The sequence below is a fragment of the Ruditapes philippinarum genome, unplaced genomic scaffold, assembly GCF_026571515.1.
Source record: "Ruditapes philippinarum isolate M1 unplaced genomic scaffold, ASM2657151v2 ctg412_1_1_1_1, whole genome shotgun sequence".
Classification (NCBI taxonomy): Eukaryota; Metazoa; Mollusca; class Bivalvia; order Venerida; family Veneridae; genus Ruditapes; species Ruditapes philippinarum.
Genome location: NW_026855592.1, coordinates 172,071 through 194,370, shown reverse-complemented (window position 1 = coordinate 194,370; position 22,300 = coordinate 172,071). Strand labels below are relative to the sequence as shown.

General features: G+C 31.4%; 1 protein-coding gene across 3 annotated transcripts in view; it reads left to right on the top strand.

Annotated features, from left to right (window-relative positions):
• The window catches only part of LOC132743826 (WD repeat and coiled-coil-containing protein-like), a 41,993-nt gene extending 21,152 nt beyond the window's left edge, over window positions 1–20,841 (top strand). For all 3 annotated transcript variants that reach the window (XM_060732396.1, XM_060732398.1, XM_060732397.1), the window contains 12 exons: window positions 2,261–2,375; window positions 2,986–3,058; window positions 4,254–4,321; window positions 11,351–11,576; window positions 12,040–12,159; window positions 13,287–13,382; window positions 14,421–14,601; window positions 14,880–15,925; window positions 16,278–16,324; window positions 17,194–17,252; window positions 18,063–18,194; window positions 18,826–20,841. In XM_060732396.1, coding sequence (XP_060588379.1) covers window positions 2,261–2,375; window positions 2,986–3,058; window positions 4,254–4,321; window positions 11,351–11,576; window positions 12,040–12,159; window positions 13,287–13,382; window positions 14,421–14,601; window positions 14,880–15,925; window positions 16,278–16,324; window positions 17,194–17,252; window positions 18,063–18,194; window positions 18,826–18,929 — 2,267 coding nt within the window. In that variant the 3' untranslated portion in view covers window positions 18,930–20,841. The remainder of the gene's footprint in view (window positions 1–2,260; window positions 2,376–2,985; window positions 3,059–4,253; window positions 4,322–11,350; window positions 11,577–12,039; window positions 12,160–13,286; window positions 13,383–14,420; window positions 14,602–14,879; window positions 15,926–16,277; window positions 16,325–17,193; window positions 17,253–18,062; window positions 18,195–18,825) is intronic.
• Window positions 20,842–22,300: the final 1,459 nt, after the last annotated feature.

The following is a 22,300-nucleotide window of genomic DNA, read 5'->3' as shown; positions in this document are numbered from 1 at the left end:
TTGAAGAGTATCAGCGCTGTTTCAGTTTGACCTAAGAAATGTAGTTTGGCCTAGGAAATGTGGTTTGGCCTAAGAACTGTAGTTTGGCCTATGAAATGTAGTTCAGCCTAGGAAAAGACTAGATTTTTATGTACATTAAATAGATATGAGATATGTTCATCAACCATTTACATTTTGAAGCTGTTTGTTTTAGCCCATACAATACTAAAGCCAGCTATGCTCTGGCTTTGCCAGTCATATAATGTAGTCAAACAATTCGGCACATACAATCTTCATGACCAGACTTTATATTGTTGTCACCTCCCAAGATTTCATCTTGATAACCATGTAACTGATAATGGAATGTTCCAATTTTAAAGTTGGGAAAGTCCATTATTCAAAGTAAACTGATTAAAGTAGAAACATTATTTTTTAGGGTAAAGGTCATAGTGACTAAAGGTACATACAAATGTATACTGAGCAACTTTCTGTGTGAAACTAAGTGGCAGCTTCACCTTAAGCTTTGTAAGCTTTAAAAACAATTAAAATTGAATTTTTTCATTAAATTTCAAATGAAATTACAATTATACTACCTGCAATGCACAAAGAAAGTTTTCGGTTACCTTTCAGAATAAACAAACAGAGGGAGTGTTATAAAATGAAAAGAATACTTGATGATTATAGAAACAATTTAAACATCTGTGTCATGATTATCTGTTAAATGTAAAATAAATATGAAGAATTTAAATTCTTTAGTATGGCCTATCTATTTCAGCCATTTATAAACAGGTGTTTGCTTCTTTTGGTGTAATTTATAAAGAGATTAATTGTGTCACATTCCTGAAATTTGTTGAAATTTCAAATTTTAGAAATGCTTTTCTCACTTTGCATTTAGATATATCATGTCAGTGTTTTTTGTGTGTGTCATTTATTAAAACATGCTGCATATTGATTTAGTATGGCAAATTATACATTTAATACACTTTGATATTGTTAATCTTGATGTTGTCTGCAATGATGTCATTTCCTGTTTACCTGGTGAAGACTGTAGCCATTGCTATTAAATAGCATAATATAGTTATAATTTTAATTAGAGTTGACTTCTTTATTCCTGTTTACATTACATGATTGTCATAAGCAGGCAGTTGTCGACCAAAATTTCTGTCACAAATCCTTTTTTGGCTTCCTCAAAATTAAAAAACACAGACCATTAACTTTTGTTGTGTATGATGAATCCCTCAAATTCAAAACAGACTGTCTCAGAAAAATTATAATGACAACCCTGCATGAAGACTTCTGAGTAAAAAAACGAAGCGTTGTACTTATGAATGAAATAATACAGTTATAACTTTATTTCAAGTTGACTTCTATTTTACTGTTTACATTACAGAAGCATTTTAAAATCATTTATCTAAACAGGCTAAGTTTCACTCAGTGTATAAGCATAAATTATTATTCTGACGTGAATACTTAATCAGTTACAAATCTAAAAACAGATATACATAGATGAATAGGCATTTAAAGAAATACAATACGCCACTCTGTGTTTTAAAATATCGGCGAATCTGTTTTTGTTTTATCTCCGAACATTTTTTTTTGTTAACTTGGATGAGATAGCATGATTTTACAACTGTGAGCACTTAAAAAATACAATTTAAGATTTATTGTTTGAAATGTCAGTGAAAACATGATTGTTTTCTCTCCCTGCTTTCAGTTTTTTGAAGTGTACGCACTTATCAACAGTGATCAATTTTTTTTTTATTTATATAAAGGATACCTTTCGGTTTTTAATGACAGAGATTTCAAAAATGGGTTATTAAAAGTAATCATTTATGCTTCACTCTCTATTAAACGATAGTGTACTGTTCAAAATTATAATTTATAAGTGTTTGAAATGTATTATTTATAAAGATATTTAAACTGCACATTCAAATTATGTTCAAATTATTTTTTCAAGGATTGGTACAAAACTAATTTATCAGTATATAAATTAAGATGGCAATAATTAAGTTTTACAGTTAACCACACATGATGAAATGAATTGTTAACTGTTATTAAATTTACTCATTTAACTTACACTAAATTTTGTATGGGGGAAATTATTCCTGTTGTAAAAAAAAGAAATTGAAAGTTTTAAATATTACGTACAAATGAATATTTATTTTGTTATCTCAATGTGGGATTGTGTTGTAAAGAATATTTATCACATCTCTTTGTGTAAAATTGTTTGATGGGAATATTTTTTTATTTTACATTAATTTTGTTTCTTCGATATTTATAGGATGTTTATGGAATCCAAGTCGTGACATCTTGTGTGTGTTGTGTGCGCAACAGTCAAGTTTATACTTCAGTCATGTACATAACAAGGGAAGTCAAGTTTTACTTCAATTAGAGAGGTAGGTTTGTGTGGCGTTGGTGTTACTTTTATCATACATAATTATTGCGATGTTATTCTTATCACCAAAGCATCAAGTTATTTTAGGCAGAAATGATACATAGAAGTTTCATGAAAATATCAGTCTCTGTGCATGTATGAATCAAACCACAGTTTCTAGATTGCTGCTCCAGTATGCAAACTAACCACTACGCCAATATTGTCACCCTAGTGCAGTAACGGGTTAATTGAATTTTAAATGGAGTAAACCCATTACTCCACTAAGGTGACAATAATATTATACATGTATATATATATCATTTAATGCCTTATTAGTAGGATTGTTAAGTGTCATTTTTTGCTCACCGCACGGCACTGTGGACCTGAATACCAACATGAACATTGAATTGTGTATATGTGAGAGAGATACCCAGATAGTTCAGTGGTGCCTGTTTGAGCTAGAAACTCGCTGATTTACTCTAATAAGTAATATATAAATAATAATATTTTGAAGAAAGAAACATTTTATAAAATGACTACCTATTCTTATAAATGTGCTACAAGTTAACCATTTCATGTTTCCTAATATTATGTCATGCTAACATCATAAACAATATGTATGTACATTACAGAGAGAAGATAAGATGTGGCTGCTGGTCAACTGATGGACAAAAACTTATTATTTGTATTGGAACTTCTTTAATGGTATGTATTAGTAATTTCAATGATAATTTAAGTGGAACTTCTTAAGTCATGTAAGTGGTATGTATTAGTAATTATAATGATAATTTAAGCGGAATTTCTTTTATGGTATGTATTAGTAATTTCAATGATAATTTAAGTGGAACTTCTTTAGTGGTATGTATTAGTAATTATAATGATAATTTAAGCGGAATTTCTTTTATGGTATGTCTTAGTAATTTCAATGATAATTTAAGTGGAACTTCTTTAATGGTATGTATTAGTAATTTCAATGATAATTTAGTGGAACTTCTTTAGTGGTATGTATTAGTAATTATAATGATAATTTAAGCGGAATTTCTTTTATGGTATGTATTAGTAATTACAATGATAATTCATGTGGAACTTCTTTAATGGTATGTATTGGAAATTTCCATGATAATTTAAGTGGAACTTCTTTTATGGTATGTATTGGAAATTTCCATGATAATTTAAGGGGAATTTCTATAATTGTATGTATTGGAAATTTCATTGATAACTTAAGTGGAACTTCTTTTATGGTATGTATTGGAAATTTCAGTGATAATTTAAGTGGAACTTCGTTTATGGCATGTATTGGAATTTTCAGTGATAATTTAAGTGAAATTTCTTTAATGGTATGTATTGGAAATTTCAATGATAATTGGATTGGAACTTCTGTAATGGTAGGTATAGAAAGTTTCAATGATAATATAAATGAAACTTCTTTGATAGTAGGTATAGAAAATTTCAATGATAATTTGATTGGAACTTCTTTTATGGTATGTATTGAAAATTTCAATGATAATTTGATTGGAACTTCTTTTATGGTATGTATTGAAAATTCCAATGATAATATAAATGAAACTTCTTTAATAGTAGGTATAGAAAGTTTCCAAGATGATTTAAGTAGATTTTCTGTAATGGTATATATTGAAGATGCCCATGATAGTATCAGTGGAACTTCTTCAATGGTATGAATTGAAAATTTCAATGATAGTTTCAGTTCAACTTTGATGATATTGCAAGGATTTAAAATTTCTATCACTTTTGTAGTGTTACAGCATTTTCGGTGGTTGCATGAATAGAAAAAACATGCTTTTATTTTCAAAATTTATGTGTAAAATAGTAAACAGGTACAGTGCTGATATCAAACATTGATAAATAAGTTATATTTTTGACAAATACTATTTTATTTCAGGTCTATCACTGGTCAGATATAGATAAATCTTTAACAGAATATAAGACAGTAACTTGGACAGTACCTGGGTAATTATTTCATACATTTTCTTAATAAGGTAAATCATATGGTTAATAAACTGTAAGGAAATGTTTTGTGAAAGGATTTTTTTTTTCATTTCAATTAACATTTCTTTTTTTCCATGCAAGAGTGAATAAAGTTTACATTTAAACCCTTTTTAGCTCGACTATTCGAAGAATATGAGAGCTAATGTAGTCGCCCCGGCGTCAGCGTCCGTGTCGGCGTTGGTTAAAGTTTTTTGTAAAGTCAAATATCTCAATTATTGCTTGAGATATTCAATTGAAACTTACAATATTTATTTATAGTAACAAAATACATCAGATTGACAAGTTGGATAATTTTGCCTACAATATTGACAGAATTATGCCCCTTTTTAACTTAGAAATTTTGGTTAAAGTTTTTTGTAAAGTCAAATATCACAATAATTATTATTGCTTGAGATATTCAATTGAAACTTACAATACTTATTTATAGTAACAATGTACATAAGATTGACAAGTTGGATAACTCTGCCTACAATATTTACAGAATTATGCTCCTTTTTAACTTAGAAATTTTGGTTAAAGTTTTTTTGTAAAGTCAAATATCTCAATTATTGCTTGAGATATTCAATTGAAATTTACAATACTTTTTTATAGTTACAATGTACATCAGTTTGCAAAATTGCACAACTCTGCCTGCAATATTTGCAGAATTATTTGCCCCTTTGAAACTTAGAAATTTTGGTTAAATGTTAAAGGTCTTCAAAGATATTTACTTGAAACTTTACATATGTACTTAGGGTCATAATTGGAGGGTCATAATTGTATGTCACTGACCAAGTTCCATAACTCTATCTTGCATTTAGGCTGATTCATCTCCCCTATTCTACTTAGTCTCTTGGTTAATGTTTACATGCAAGTTTTACATATCTCAATAACTATTAAAGATATTTATTTAAAACTTCACATATGCATTTAGGGTCATAATTGTATGTCACTGACCAAGATCCATAATTCTATCTTGCATTTAGGCTGATTTTTCTCGCCTTTTTCAACTTTAAAATTCATGGTAAAATTTTGCTTGTAAGCTGTTATCTCCATAACTACTGAAGGGTTTGTGCCTTTTTTGGGACAATTTTATGCATTCATAATAATAAAGCAGTGATTTACTTGATAAAACATCTTAATAACAAGCCTTTGTACCTTTTCTGTCAATTTTATGTATTCATAGATAATTAGCATTATTACACTCTATAAAACACCCTTGTGACAACCTTCCGAATAGTCGAGCCAATACTGTCCTCCAACAGTTCTTGTTAACAAATGCGACCTCTCTAAAGCAGACACAGCTCTGATTGGTTAATAACATAGCACAACCTCCCCAAAGCAGTCACAGTATCAATTACTTCTAAAAGTAATATTTTGTAATGCATTTAACCCACGTAGAGCAACACCTCTCATTAACAACCAAAATCTTTGTCACCCAAAGAGTGCTGTCCTGTAAGGGTTGATTTGTATTTGTTTTAGGACAGATTTTTCTCAATAGAGTGGACTCCTTTTAAAATGGAACTGTGGACTTTTATCTGTTTTATTTTCCTGGTTAACCCTTTCCCACATGAGCATATTGTGAAAAATGGCCGTTTTCAGTGAAAAGCCTCCTGTTACAAGTTCAAACTGCTATGAAACTATGAAAAATGCTTCAATACTAATCAAACTTGGCACAAATGTTGACTGGACCATTGCCTTTGTAAGGACATGCTCAGTCTAAAATTTCCTGTTACCATGGCAACGAGGGGTCATCTCAAAATTGCCAAAAATCACTATTTTGCCTCGATTTTTTCCATCAAAATTTATTTCAAAGTGCTGCAACTTCTCAAGGGATTGAGATAGAGTCAAAGGCTTTTCAGTATGGTTACACGTTACCTTATGATCGACCTGGGGTCATTTTCAGCCTCTCACAAGTCCAAAATTTTCTTGGCGATGAGGGGGACTCCGCCCCCCTTCAAACCCCCGAACAGAAGGGGGCACATCCCCCTGATGTATCTTTTGGTGTGGGAGGGGGGGAGCGGCGCCGAAAAAGTGCTCACTTTTTTTAGCAACATTTCTCAAACGAAAACATGTGTTTGGGGCCAAAATAGGACATTTTTTCACTTATTTCAGGCCTCAAAAAGGGGGGGGGGTCGAAAGTGCGTTGTTACGCGTATATATGAGGTAAAGGGTTAAATTTTTAGCAAAACATTGTAATTTTAATTTAAATATAGGAATTTGTCACTTTTTAAAATACTGTTGTAATATTACATGTTAACACAGTGAAGTATTTATTTAACTGTTGCCCTCTATAGTAACATCAATACAATAGTATCAGTAGACAGATGTTTTATAAAACAAAAGATGTTAGAAGATGGGTCAAATGACAAAAAAACGTTTCCTATTGAATTACATGTAAATGTTACACTGATAGAGATAACAAAAAACTTGACATTTTAAAGAAATTGATAGTGTTAATATGTTAGAATTCACAATAGTATCACATCAAGGGATATTTCTATTGAGAAAAAAACTGTTCCCCCCACTGTTTTGACTTTTAAAATGCTCTTTTTTGGTGCAAGGTTTATATGATGTGCTTGCTCTGCTTTGAAATGGGAATTTTAAAGTTAATTTACCCTGTTAAATTTCTTAAATTGACTTGTCCAGCTTCCAATTTTAGAATTGTCCATTATTGATTTTAGGGATAACAGAATGAAAATATGAAGCCAATAATATAGAGGCTGGTAAGACTGCATAGATATGCAGGCTGGTCTTGCTCTATACTGGTGGCAAGGGCTAATTATTTTTAGTTCCAGCAGGTTAAGGTTTATAAGGATTGTAATAATAATTTGAATAGAATTCATGTATAATTTGTGTCTGACAGAAAAAAAGAAGAATTTACCTACCTTTCAATTCAACATGAAAATTGTAGGCAAACTATTTTTAGTGACCTAACGTTTAATGATTTTTGCAGCAAACTTTTTTTTTGTTCTGTTAATTGATAAAATTGATTCTTCAATATTGTTTTGTTTAACAGTCTGTTGTTATTTTGTGGCTAACTTTTGTTATAATTAATTGATTGTACAAAACATTGAAACTTGTTTTCTCTAAAAATATTTCATAAATTGATCTGAAGTTAATTAAAAAAGCTTGTTTTGAATGTAACATTTCTATGTTTTTTATGTTACTTTACTAAATCAATTTTGAAATATTACTGGTAATTTATATTTACATGTTGTTTTTTTCTAGCCTAAATGGTTTTGGATGATTTAAATAGATAATTGATAGATCAGTCAGACATAGATCATAAATTTGTTTGTTGGATCAGTAAATAATGTTATCCATGATTGAATAATGTAACAGCCTCGGGGTCGACATGTTCACCTTTACCCACCTTTTATATAAAATTATTTTGATAGTTTATCAACAAATAGGTATTTGATCAGTATTGATATATTGAAACATGTCTACAATTATTGGTTTAAGGTTTTTGATAACTCATCCCATTTGTTTGTTTGTGTAAAAAATTTGTTGGAAGAGTTGATGTTGTTGTGAAACATGATGTCAGTATGTGGTTTGAATAACGTAATAAGTTTAGTACAGTACTTAAATATTTATTTGATTGCATTTCTCCAATTATATAGCAAAGGCCTGTAGAATGGTGGCCAGACTGTTGGGATATGACCAGAAATGTGTTGAAATTGGTGTAAAAACCAGACAAACAAACAAGATATTCTGTGAGATGCTTAACAGTGGCCCCACTATTTATTATTCAGATCCGTAGACAGATCCCCTCTTTAAGCAAATTTTGTGAGCTGAATATCAAATAAAATTGCTTTTAACTTTGCTTATTTGTAAATTTTTTTTTCAGAGTTGCATTAAGGGTTGCCGGTTCCAATATTATATTTATGTTTTGACAATAATAATTGGCCTTGTTTGAATCATTCTTTTACATTTTTGATAAAATCATTTTACTTATTTTGCATAAGCATATGGATGGTAATAATTGAACATTTAAATCTATTAGCTTGGAATGCTGACACAAAATACCTGACATTGATAAATTTTAACCTATAACCTAGGTCACACATAAATTTTCATAAGTATGCAAATACATGTTTAGGGTTGATTGCAAAACTGTTGTATGTTTAGTGGTGCAACGATATACCGGTATACCGGTATATTGCAATACAGTCTCGGGTCGATACGTACCGCGGTGCAGCTGCCCTGTATTGCGGTTTTTTCTTTAATATTTATGCCGAAATAACATGAATGTAGAAACTTCAATTTTGAATCAGTAAGCAACGATTTACGACATCAAAAACAAAACATCAATGAAACATGAAAAGATTGCCGACACTAGTCGATCCCTGTGATGTATAAAGAAACGCCGCCGCGAACTTTTCCTGACGAAGCTCTTTGATCTTACCGCGCGAGTAGCAGAATCGTGTGACGTCATTTTCAGAGTGCGGCTTTGATCACGCTTTATTAAATTACACACAGTTACGCAATTTAAGTTAGGACTGATTAAAATTGTTGATTAACTGAAATAAAAAAATGGAAAAAGAAGATTTTGAACTAATTGAAAATGAGAAAGCTAAAAGTAAAATATGGGTGGAATTCAACTTAAAAAAAAAGAAAATCTACAGGAAAAATTGAGGACGGCATAGCCGTTTGTAAAAAATGTAAGATGGATATTCGCTACAGCGGAGGGACCACAAATCTAAATATACATTTGACTCGACACCACAAAAGCAATCTGCAACAAGGTGCATGCAAGTCTGGTACAAGTTTGATTGCGGCAACAGCGTCAACCGTAAAGCAGCCGACAATTATGAGTTCTTTTGGGCAGACTTCCAAATACAAGCCTACAAGTCAGCGGTATAAGGACATAACGCAAGCCGTCGGGAAATTCATTGTTAATGATCTACGACCGTTTAGTGTTGTCTCAAATGATGGATTTAAGGATATGATTCGTGTTTTAGACCCTAGATACGACCTACCGTCACGTACGTACTTTTCTGAAACTGTTATACCGAACATGTACAATGAACGCGTGGGATATGTTAAGTCATGCTTGAAAGAATCTACAGTCGCACTAACGACGGACGGCTGGACTAGTGACACGTTGATATTTCTTAAGAAAAACATTTAAAAAGCCTCAAGGACACAGGGTACTTATTCATTCTATAGATACATGTATGTGTTCTAAAAGAATAATAAGAAGAGTTGAAATATAGCTTACGTTTTACTGTTTTCTTTAATTATTTTAGTATACACTGTACCACAATACGTATCGCAATACAGGCTGTCTATATCGCAATATATTGCAATACGGGTTTGGCTGTATCGTTGCACCCCTATGTATGTTCTTCTTTATTTCATTTAAGTTACTGCAGTTTTGCAGTCAACCTCAGAATGAATATATGAAAGACTCCTATAATAAAATGATAAAATCTGAACAGTGAATTTTTTCACAAGTTTTTTTTCTCTCCATTTTTTGTTTATTCAAATATTAGATACTGTAGCACCAGACATGGTAATAAATTGAGAAGCAGCATTGTTTAAAGCTACTTTAAGTTTGAATTTTATTTTTAATTTACAACATCAGGCTTGAGCAGAAATCTAGAAAACTTGTCTACAGATAAGAACAAGCTATAAACATTTTTTACTACAAATAAATTATGTTTTAATAATGCTGACTTGAAGATAAAACAAAAAATTGAATTCATTGATAAGTGAAAGCAATGACTGTTCAAGATATACCAGTCATGTCGTCAAAATTAGACCTTTGATTAATTTATAATAGATCATGAAATATGTGTGAAATGTACGATGTAAAAAATGGTTGTTTGTAATTGATATTGACAGATTTGTAACTGATAACCAGTAACTGTGCCACCCATAAAGTGAAGAACATGTATTCTCGTCGAGGATCGTGAGATATTAGACCCTTCAAACTGACATTTTTGTGACCACTCTATGTAGCTCGAAGCCCCGAGGCATCGCTACTTAATTAGGATCATTAGTTAATGAATTATATATGTGATTTATGTACATATTATATGTTATAAATACATTACATTACATTACTACGTCTTATTCAACCAGGAAATGCTTTGGGAAAATATTTGTTAAATGTTTTAATCTTGGTCCGCCACTCATAGTCTGACTATGAAAAAGTGTGTTAGGCAATATTACGTTTCGAGGATTTAGTTAAGATTTGTTAATTTAGTAATATTTGGATATTACTCATCCATTGCAAGGTATTGTTTTAATATATACAATGTAAAATATTATTTAATGTAATTGTTCACATAAATTGTTATAAATTAACATGTAACTTTCTTTTTTTTCTTCAAAATAATTGTTTCTTTCGAGAAATAATATTTTTATTCTTTTTTGGGTTTATATACATATAATTAATATTACCTTTCATAGTAATTAATTGTAAAAGTTCAATATTTTTACATTCTCTTAAATGATTTATTGATAAACTTGAAAAAGACTTTCTGATTTGACTTCAAGTGATATTGATATCTATCACTCAGCAACTTCAATGTTGCTTTAAAAAGCGTTTTTTTTTTTTTTTTTTTTTGGGGGGGGGGGGGGGTTTTTTTCTATTGAAGCATGAAATAAAGTTGTAGGTTTTCATGATTATGAAAGAAATTTGGAAGTTTTCATCTCTTTTGAGATACGCCAACAATCTTTCATTCCTGAATAGTAGAATCTACATCAAAGTTCTTTTTTACCAATGGAACCACATGGTGTCACATTATGAGTTAGGCAAACAATCTTATTGTTTCAAAGTGTGTCTCCAGTAAGAGGTTTACATGTATTATCATAATACAGTACAACCTGTGCAGAGAAACACATTTTGATTATGTCTGAGAGGTTTTGCGCTACAGAGGTTCAACCTATTGTCAAGTCTTGGGAAAATTACTGTTGTTGTTGTAAAGAGGTGATTGCTCCACAGAGGGTCGGTTGTCTCTACAGAGGTTTACTGTGATGTTGTATTCTTTATTGTAGATTAACTGGTCACATATCCAGTGTTGTAGCCATCTCGTCAGATAGAATACTCACTGCAGCAGAACTACCTCTAGAATCCCTGTGTAAACAGCAAGATACCTTCCTCATCCCTGATTTGTTGAACGGACCAATCAGAGATAAGCTTAGTGATGAAGATATAATAAGACCAAATGGACAGCAGATTTCTGCTAAAGATTCATTGTTAAATCTCCAAAGAAATCCAGATGTAAGTAGAAAGACAACCAATTTTATAATTAAACCCTTTAAGGTCACTTAATAATAGCACCTCAAAAACATGCAAATGTTAGTCATTTTTTAAAAAGAATCATTAACATAACTTGGCATATTAAAGCTGCTTGGCTACTGACAAACCGAAATATTCCAAGACAATCTAACTTGAGAAAATTTTTTAAAGAAAAAGAAAGATTTAAAGAACGGTTAAAAAATTCAAGATTTAAGTAATGATTTACATGTTATGTGCAATTATTGACTGATCTTGCAGTTATTATCACCTGCGTGACTATTACAGTGAGGACTATTTTTACATATTTTTACCTCTTAATGGTAATTTACGTGGATTGAAAGTGTAAATTACTTTTTGTTCACGTCACATATGTTTTTTTTAAAAATTAAACTTAATATTAATTGTTGTTTTTTTTCACATCAACAATATGTCTCTATATTTACAGACAGTAGTAGAGGATTGTTCAAGGTTAGTTTGTGTAGACCTATCTACGGAGAAGAAACCTGTTAAAGTGACCAGTGTTGATGTAAAAGGTGTTCTTACCCCTGACCTACTACATTACCAGGTATAACTTTGTAGCGAGTGACATATTTAAATCTGAATAATTATATAAAATAATAACTTAACCTTTAACCTGCTGAATTTCTGAAATGGACTTTTCCAATATCCATTTTGGAACAGTCCATTATCAAGTTAAGGTATATCAAGATGAGAATTTGAAGTTGGCCAGCCAACAGTATAGAGCCTGGTCAGACTGCTTGGATGTGCAGGCTGGCCTGGCTCTATACTGGTGGCAAAGACTAATCACTTTCACCTTCAGCAGGGAAAATGTTACACAAAGAAAAAAAACCTTTGAAGAAAACTATAAAGCTTCAAAAAGAAGAGATTGTCACATTTAGAATCACGCAATTCAGCATTCATATTCAGGTTGTTCCCATTTATAATAAATTATAATGCACCATTAAGTTGTAATCAACACATTTCCTACCCAGAGAATAGCAGAGACTTTGACTTTTTGTCTATCTAATCTTCAGTAAAAGCCTTGAGGACATTAAGATTATAAAGTCGCCCAAAATGCTTGTTTTGAAATTATTCCCCTCCCAATATTATAGCTTCAAAACAAATCCATCAAATTGGTAAAAAAAATAAAATTGGTGGGGACAAACAGAGGGTAACGCCTTGCCTCTTTTCACCAATTATCCCCTATACTCCCCAAGTTAGAGAAGGATAGGGTGCATAAATACATTTGGAAAAACATTTTGGTACATGCATCAAGCTGGTGTCAATAGTGTTTGATTGTAATTTCAAACCTAGAGAAAAGATGTGTTTGTCAACACCAATTGAGAAAATTACAATAGCCTCATCTTATAAAGTGGACCTAATTACAAAGAAAAATATTAGATATATTACACTTGTCAAAAATACATTTACTATGTCAGAGAAATAGCTTAAATTCAAATATTGAAATTTAATACTAAAATCAAACAAAATTAAACTCTGTCAAAAACAAATACATGACAATGCTACAAAATATCACTGTAATTTCTATCATGATTATTAGCTATGATTAACTAGCTATTGTTATCACTGTTTATACATTTAATCATAGTTGTATGCTATTTTTATCCGGCTATTTTTATAATCCAAGTATGAACATTTCTGATATACAAATATATTTGTATATTATTTCAGGCAAACTTGAACCTGGTACTTGTTGGAAGTAATACTCAAACATTGTTACAGGTGTATTCATATGACCGGAAACAGATCACAAAAACTCTTGAAATTGTAAGTTTTTTTTTATTTTCAAAATTCCATATCTAACTCTTAACCTGCTGAAAACAACTGCTGAATGTTTTAAATGGACTAGTCCAGCTTCCATTTTTGGAACTGTTTATTATCAAGTTTGGGGGTATCAGCATGAAACTAAAAGTTTGTCAACAGTATAAAGTCTGATCACATTGCTAGCCTGGCTGTATACTAGTAGCAAAGGCTAATCATATTGTTTAACTTTCTGTTAATTCTATTAGTAGATGGAAATGTATTGTTATCTTTATGATAAATATTGGTGATATAAAGATTTGATAATTTAACAAAGAATGTGTAAATGGTCGGAAATATAAAATCTCTGCTCACCAAAATTGCAGTAAAGCTCTTCTTGTGAGAGAATGTACAGATTGTGAAGGAACAAAAAAAGAATCATAATTATTGTGTCTGTCATATCTAAATCAATATACTTTATAGAATTTATAAAAAAAATTGTTTGGCCATATTAAGCTTCCTGTATAATTTAATATGACAATAATTGCCAACTTGAGGGTTTTTATTTTAGATATTAGATATTATATTAGGCCTATTTTAGCTAAATTAGTGTCTGTAACCTTACACTGAAAGCACTCAATGAATTATTATCAGAGATATCAGTCCTGTCACATTAAAGAAAACTTGCCAATATTTATTGTTTCATGAAGGGTTTGACATTTTGTGTTGCATGTTGAGGAAAAATGACTTTGACCTTCGACTTTGACAGGACTTCAATGTGGGAGTGATTAAGATATCTTTGCCATGTATGCTCATTTCAATAATTGATTACCTTTCCATGTTTGTTCATGTGAAAAATTTGCTTTTGTGCTTGGAAGAGTTTTATTTATGCAGCAAAGTTTATGTACCAGTAAGTTGTCAGCTGTTAGTTGTTTGAAATTGGTGCAAAATGCTACATAGGCACATTGTTAAACAACAAAATGAATATGTTATACACATGTATGTCAAATAGATGAATTTAAAGTCATTATCTGTGATATGTTACGTTTTATTTTTTAATACCAGGCACTAGACAAAGAGGAGAGGCCCAGAGGGTTAGCTAGTTTACCGAAATCTTGTTGCCATAGTAATGAAGATGGTATATTAGTAATCTGTGGTAAAAGAGGTTCTGCTGATGTTGCTTTCCCTTCATCATCATCTACTGTAACAATGAAGTCCGTACTGAAATTCTTCAATCTTAAACATGGTAAGATTTTAGTGGAGAATCTTGTTTTTTTTCGATATTGGCTAAAATTATACTACCACTCAGTTAAGTCTGTTGTAAACCTTTAAACATTTTGTTTAAGTTAGCCATGTTTTATACCATTTTGGAATTTGGATGAATTCAGTAAAATAATCTGTAAAATTTGATGACATAGATAAATATGCCACACTGTTAAAAGTTAAGGATATCTTCATGTTTATAACTGATGTATGTATTAACACAGACACTGCTGCACAATTTTTTTACATACATTACTTCAGGTCATTATGAAAAGACACCTTTAACTCATACGCAGAGTGTTCCTTCCATACCCGTATCAGTGTCAACAAACGGTCTCCAAGACGACCGGGATTATGATAGCATCTATGACAGTGTGATCAATTTCGATACAAATCTGAAAAATAGAGCCGCTGAGGTGAGAGTGGTGGAGAACAAAGAAAATAACAATACATTCAAACAAATACCCAAAGAAAAATCAGATAGTTTTACTGACAGTGTTCTTTCTGAAGTTTCAAAAACAAACGGTGACAGTAAGTACACGAATGGTGATGCAAAAATTCAATTTGAGGTTCCCGACCCTCCAAAACGACCTGTTCGGAAGAAGAAATCTATGCGAAAAAACCGAGATGACTTGTCACGGCAGTCTTCCGGTTCAAGTCAAGGGAATACAGAAAATGTCACAACTAAAATGCCCATGGAGTATCTCTCTGATTCACCAGAAATGTCCCCCAGGGATAATCTCCATTATGCTGAAAGTACCTGTTCATCAGAAAAATCTCCAGAGTTACACATGAAAAACACAGAGAAAGAAAATGCTGTAGTGCAGCAGCATGTGACTGATGAAAATGTGTCTGGAGTCAAGTCTGAACCTGTGTCTGTAACTGAAATACCAGTTGAATCTAATTTAGTGAAGATTGTAACAGAAGTTAGTGAACATTCTGTACCTCCAACTGAAGAACTCTCAAGGGAAATAACTTCTCTAAAAATTGGAATACAAGATGAGAATGCTAGTTCAGGAAGAATGAATAAAATAACTGAAATAGGGGGAGATGAAGAAATCTCAAAGACAGATCTTGAAGTTGAAAAAGTGGATTTTGATTCACAGAAGTGTAATTTTGGAACATTAAACTTTCAGACCTTGTGCAATGAGGAAACTGAAAGCCAGACAATCATGGAAAATTATTTAGAGGAGAAATTAAAATCAAAGTCAGTTGCCACTAATGTTGTGAAAGAATCATTTGGGGCTCAGAAATTGAGTACATCATTAGAATCTTTAGATGATATCGACAAACTTCTGAAGGAACAGGTAAATAACATCGTTTATTTCAATTTTTCTGACATAAATTACATTTTGTGTTGCATGCTTGCAGAAAAAGGAGAGATTATGTTTTATGTCTTAAAAACCAAAATGATCTAATAAATAGTTACCCCTTAACTTGCTTAACTTCCTAAATCGATTCATCCAATTTCATGATTAATTAATTACAGGGATATCACAATTTCATGATAGAAGTTAGTCAGCAATCAGTACATTTTCACCCAGCACAGCCGTGTAGGCTGAGCTGGCTATATACTAACATTGTTTTCATCAATGTAAGGGTTAGAATTGTAAAAATTCATATTGATTTTTTTTGTGATTTTTACTTTTTTTATTTCAGAATGAGAAAATTACCAAACTGCAAGAACAAATGAATAGATTAAGCAGGTTAGTTAACAATAACATATGGCATTGATAAGGGGTCCAGCTAGTGTATAAGATATGAGCCTGTCCAGGGATCTAGGGTTAAATCCTACAGGAGTCATAATTATGTTTCTCAATCTTTGGCATGCTGGTGCCAAGAAAGTTTACCCATGTGACCAGTGCAGACCACAATCATCCTTGAAACATGTCCCGCCTGACCATGGTCTGCACTGACCGCCATTCAATCATTATCAGTAAATATTTTGAAATTAAAATATAAATGGTGAATGGTTTTGTCCAGATTGAAAAAAGGACAAGTTCATTCAAGATATTTAGCGTGGAAAGGGTTTATACGACACCAGTACTGGTTAGTTCCAGGAAGCAAACTCGAGTATTGTTACAGTAATGTCCTTTCTTTCTCCACAATAGGACTGAAGTAAATATGTATAAACTAATATCTTTATTGTACAGTCAGTTTCGAGTATTTCAGAGATATTAGACCTGTGCAACCTGGACAATGTCTGGCCTGCTTGTTTATATGTTCAGTCTAACTAGGGTACTCATTTATTGTGGGTTTTTTTAATCTGCAAAAGAGGAAATTCTGTGTAAAAGCAAGACTGTTGCATAAAATAAGAACAAGTATATAAAGAAATATCTAGATTACAGGCTTTATTTTCATTCTTTGACGATGTTCACGTGTCTTCCTTAGTTAGGATTGTACATTATTTTATTATCCAACACATACATTATTTACATATATTCTAGTGCTGAAGTGTCTTAGGTCTATAGAAATAAATCAAGTTACTTAAACTTTCCTAATGAACTTACAACCAATGTAAGTAAGATGGAAGTACATGCAAATGGTTTTAAACATAGTTCAACATTTATTACAGGCGTGTAGATGAATCAAGCTGTGTTCTGCCGACCAGGTACCAGTCAGCCAACAAACCAGGTGAATTTTTTTTGTGCCCCCACTTTAGTGGCGGGCATTTAGATTTACCCTTGTCCGTCCGTCCGTTCTCTTTTGTGTCGCATGTAACTCAAAAAGTATTTGACCTAGAGTCATGAAACTTAACAGGAATGTTGATCAGCATGTGCAGTTGTGCACCTGGGTATTTTCGTGTGGATTTATTCAGTATTTTTAGAGTTATTGCCCTTGACTTAGTAAAAATTTGCAATTTTCAACTTGTGTCGCACGTAACTCAAAAAGTATTTGACCTAGAGTCATGAAACTTTACAGGAATGTTGATCAGCATGTGCAGTTGTGCACCTGGGTATTTTCGTGTGGATTTATTCAGTATTTTTAGAGTTATTGCCCTTGACTTAGTAAAAATTTGCAATTTTCAACTTGTGTCGCACGTAACTCAAAAAGTATTTGACCTAGAGTCATGAAACTTTACAGGAATGTTGATCAGCATGTGTAGTTGTGCACCTGGGTATTTTCGTGTGGATTTATATAGTATTTTTAGAGTTATTTCCCTTGACTTAGTAAAAACCGTTTCATTATGTTGTGTTATTTGTTCCTTGAGTGCTTGAGTTAGAATCAACCAACTTTACAGGAATAATGATCAACATCACTAAATTACAGGAATAATGATCAACATCACTGTGAAGCTATGCACCTGGTTGTTGCTAAAAAAAAAGTACATTTGATGCTGAAAATTTGGCATTATACCAAGGTTATTTGAATTATTTAAATTGTCATTGAAGATGAATGAGCTGGATTTATTGGTTGATTGATTGTGTATGTTACATGTTTCAGACACTGTTCAAATATGCTTCTGGTGCAAAGATGGATTTAAAATAGAGAAGAAATTTCTGCTGGACAATGGGCGACTTCAGTTGGAACAGATCAAACAGTCTTTTAGTCTGGACACCGTTGAAATGTACATAGGTAAGAAACTAACCACTTATTCTTGCATATCAGACTGGTGTTTCCATTGGTTTTGCACATGCTGCAGATTTCATCTGGCATGGTGGTTGGGGTGCCAAATGAGTGACATGCTCGAAAATAATATCATTTCAGTGCATTTTATGAATGAACTGCATTCTTAGGGTGATCTAATTTTGCCATTATGAATGAAGTAGTAAATTTATACACTGCTATAAGAAAAGGGTAACAGAGGAAATAGTATTAATATCCATGACAAAAATATCCATGGCAAATAAATTGATGGATGTAAAGCATATAATTTATGGAAGAATCTGCAGAAAAATATCAGACATGTGTTTGTAGTTCAGACCAGAATATTTGTCCCTTGGTGCCTGCCCATGGGCAGTAGTACCCTGGCAAGCATAAGTTTGTCAAAAAGGCAGGTACTTGAAAGGCGAATATTTCGACATGAAACCCAGCATGCGACACAGAATTATATATGTTTTTGCAAGAAAATAAGTTCTGCTTTTTGCCATTGCGTTCTCATTTCGTAAGATTTTGAACGACATTGAAAACTTTTCACTAGATTTTTGTATTTTCATATTGAGTGTGCTGGTAATTTATTTAACACAATCATGTTTTTTTTTAACAGATAATGAAGCATGTGTGGTTGGTTGTAACATTGACGGATACATTCCCATCAGATTTGAACCCGGCTCTACAATCAAAATCAGCGGGAAACCAGCTCTTACTTGACAAGTTGAAAGGAACTACCTTCAATGAATTTGAAAATATGCAATTTTCATATTTTGAAACAAAAATATGGCAGAAAACTGGTTGTGATTTGTGGAATATCCTCTTCATCATTTAATTTAAGGCAGAGTGCAAATACAAACAGTAAGACGGACACAACATTATGATAACATCTATCTCAAAATGAAATAGTTCAATGGACTGATGATTTAATATTACACTGAGATTCAACCCATGAGATGAAGAAGTTTTTGACTGGTTTAAGATTGAAACTTTCTACTAGTATCTGGATTGAAGTAATACGGGGGTAGTCTCCAGAGTACAGTTCTTGATTTTGTCAAGACAATACTATGAAAGCATTGAGGAGTTGGATGAAAGCAGAGAATAATATTATCATATCAGAACTTCAATATTTGTGTAATACATAATCAGCATTACTTTATCTGCTGTTTTTATGATAGAAATTCAGAATTCCTTTCGACTTAATATGAAAGTAGCCCAAGTTATTATATTTATAGAACTATTCATGCTACATGTAAATTAACTGTAGAGGTTTGTCAAGCTGATTATATTTGATACCTTAAAGTGGATGTGTAGATATTGTAAATCTAGTGAAATTTAAGCTATAAGTCCAATCATTGATTAATATTTTTATATATAGGAATGATATTTGACAGATGTCCCTTAATTATTATATTTTTGCACTATGTCTTTTAACAGAAAAGTGGCCATAAAGATTCCTAATTATGATGTTTATTTAATTTAGCGCATTATCTGCTGAAATTATTGTATGGATTTGTCCAGTTTCCATTATTGGAACTGAGTATTATCAAATTTGAGGATATCAAGATGAAAATTGAAGCCTGGTGAGACTAGTGCAGGCTGGCCTGCCTCTATATACTGGTGGCAAAGGTTTAAATCACTTTCTGTTCAAGAAGGGTAAGGGTTAGACATAGTCTCCGACACAGTGTTTGATTGTATTTGATGTCTCATCAAAGAACTTGTTGATATTAACATTCATGCATAACCTTTATGGCAAATTTTACATTTGACCAATTACTGCTATTTTAGATCTGATTTATATATCAATTTTAAAAGCTTCAGAGGGTTGGATGATGACTTTTTACTTTGTTTAAAATCTTCTCGACATTTTAGAGATTTTCAAATCTTTTAGCAAATGTGTTATAGGAATAAGATATGCATGTTTTGAATCATTTTATATACTATCAATTTTAATCAACCATTATTACATATTTTATTCCTTCCTTCCTCTGATGCAGGTTTTAATAAGAGGCTTTTCTAAAGATCATTCGTTTCTTTTAAAAGATTTGTTTCATATAAAGTTAAAAGGTGTTTTTTTTTCCACATTACCTATGTAGTAACACTTCATTCAAATATATTTATGTGGTAACACTACACTGTAACATTATTATATGGTAACTAAACTATGTGATTAGTTAAAGGGACTCTCCCAGTGGTTTTTACATGGAGAAGTTGTGTACCATTTGTTAACTTGGTGTACAAAATTTCGAATCATAAAATACTTATTCTGTTTTTTCCCCAAAAAAATATTTTTATTATGCAAACTGATCAAAATTTCCATTTCAAGATCACCAGTTGATTTATAAGGATTTGAATGAAATTTTATGTTTATGTGTTTTTTGACCTCAGTGGAGCTGTGTTAATATACGAGGGAAAACTTTTTGATGGTGATATATCAACTTAGCGGTGCAAGAAATGATATTTTATGTTTGTAATTAAGCCAGGGTATATTTCATTCTTATACAAATAACGTCTCATTCTATGCAAGGATTATGATTGAGAATGTTCAACTGTATATTGTTAAACTATAAAAATTATATAAAGTTTATACATTATGTAATGCATTTGTAATTCATTAAAATGATTTACTTAATTGTTTCCTGTTGTTCTTCTCTGACCCTCTAAATCCTATTCATGTTAATTTTAATGCTTTTATTCATTTATCAATAAGTTAGTAAATCTATGGTGAACCAATGCATCAACAAATTAATATTATTACTAATTAATACTTACAGTATAATAATAATGACTTTATTTAGAGGCAACACAGGCAAGCCCAGTCTTCCCTATGAGCCTCTATATTATAAATAAATATGGTAAGCCAGTGATGAATATTCATTAAAAAGTTCATTTATTCATTAACAAGTTAACTTTAGTGATAAACCTGATCATTATCAGGTCCACTCATTAAGAATGAAAGTTGGAATTTATCAATTATAAAATTCCTGACACAATCATCCATGTAAACTTCAATGAAAAATTTATTCATTAACAAGTAAATTCAAATGATTAAATCTTTTCATTAATTACAATGACACATTATCAAAGTGGAAACAAACTACATTTATGAAAACTGGCTAATTTGCATGGAAAACAAGATCCAATTTATAACAATGTATAACTGTTTTACAAGGGTTTTGTTAATCAATTCTAAATACAGTGTAATTTAAGTTGAAAATTTAAAGTTATAGTGGATATTTGTTTAGTTCAGTGTAAGATCGGAATATATTTCACCGAGTGAGACAAAAAGTAATGCTTTTATCATGGCAACATAAGAGTAAATCCCTTTTGGTGAACCAAGGTGACAATAAAATTATTCAATTTAACTTTAAAATAAAAATAATGACTTTTTTTAGAGTGCAAAGGCAACGTTTTATAAAAAAATAAATTTTTAACCGATAATACTAATGAAAAGGTTCCAAATATTAAAAATTAACAGTGACGTCATTTACGAGTCACTCATTAAGTGACCAGTTGTGACTGGTTAATTATCAAACCCGAAACCCAACCGTACGGGGCTAAAAATTCAAACGAGTAAATTTCAAATGATTAATTTCATTATTACAAGTGAAATAACCATTTTAGGAAACTGATATATTTTTAAAACTCAACTAAAACAGGTCATTTGTAATTAAAGAAAACTTTTAGGAAAATGAAAGTATCTACATTTTCAAAAGATTCACTGGAAACAAAAATTTTTGTCATCGTGCTTCAAGTTAGTATGCATTTTATGCATATTTTTGCAATAAATTCAGAATCGCGAGTACTTATTACTTTAAAGCAATGAGCTATTAAAGTGGCTCATTTAGAAAAACTCTTAAGCAAAGAAGCTTTTAAAAGAGCAAAGAATGTTTCAAACATGCTGCTGTATATTTACAACAATTTGAAGTCATTATAAAATAAGGAGTTTAAATTTTTTTTTCTGTTGAATAGTGCATTAATGAATGTTGTATCCTCTAAAAACATTGCCTTAAATTGGTAAATGTACTTAAGAGATAATACTTCCAAGTTCAAGCCTATCAAATCTAATCTACTGTTGCTTTAAAAAAATA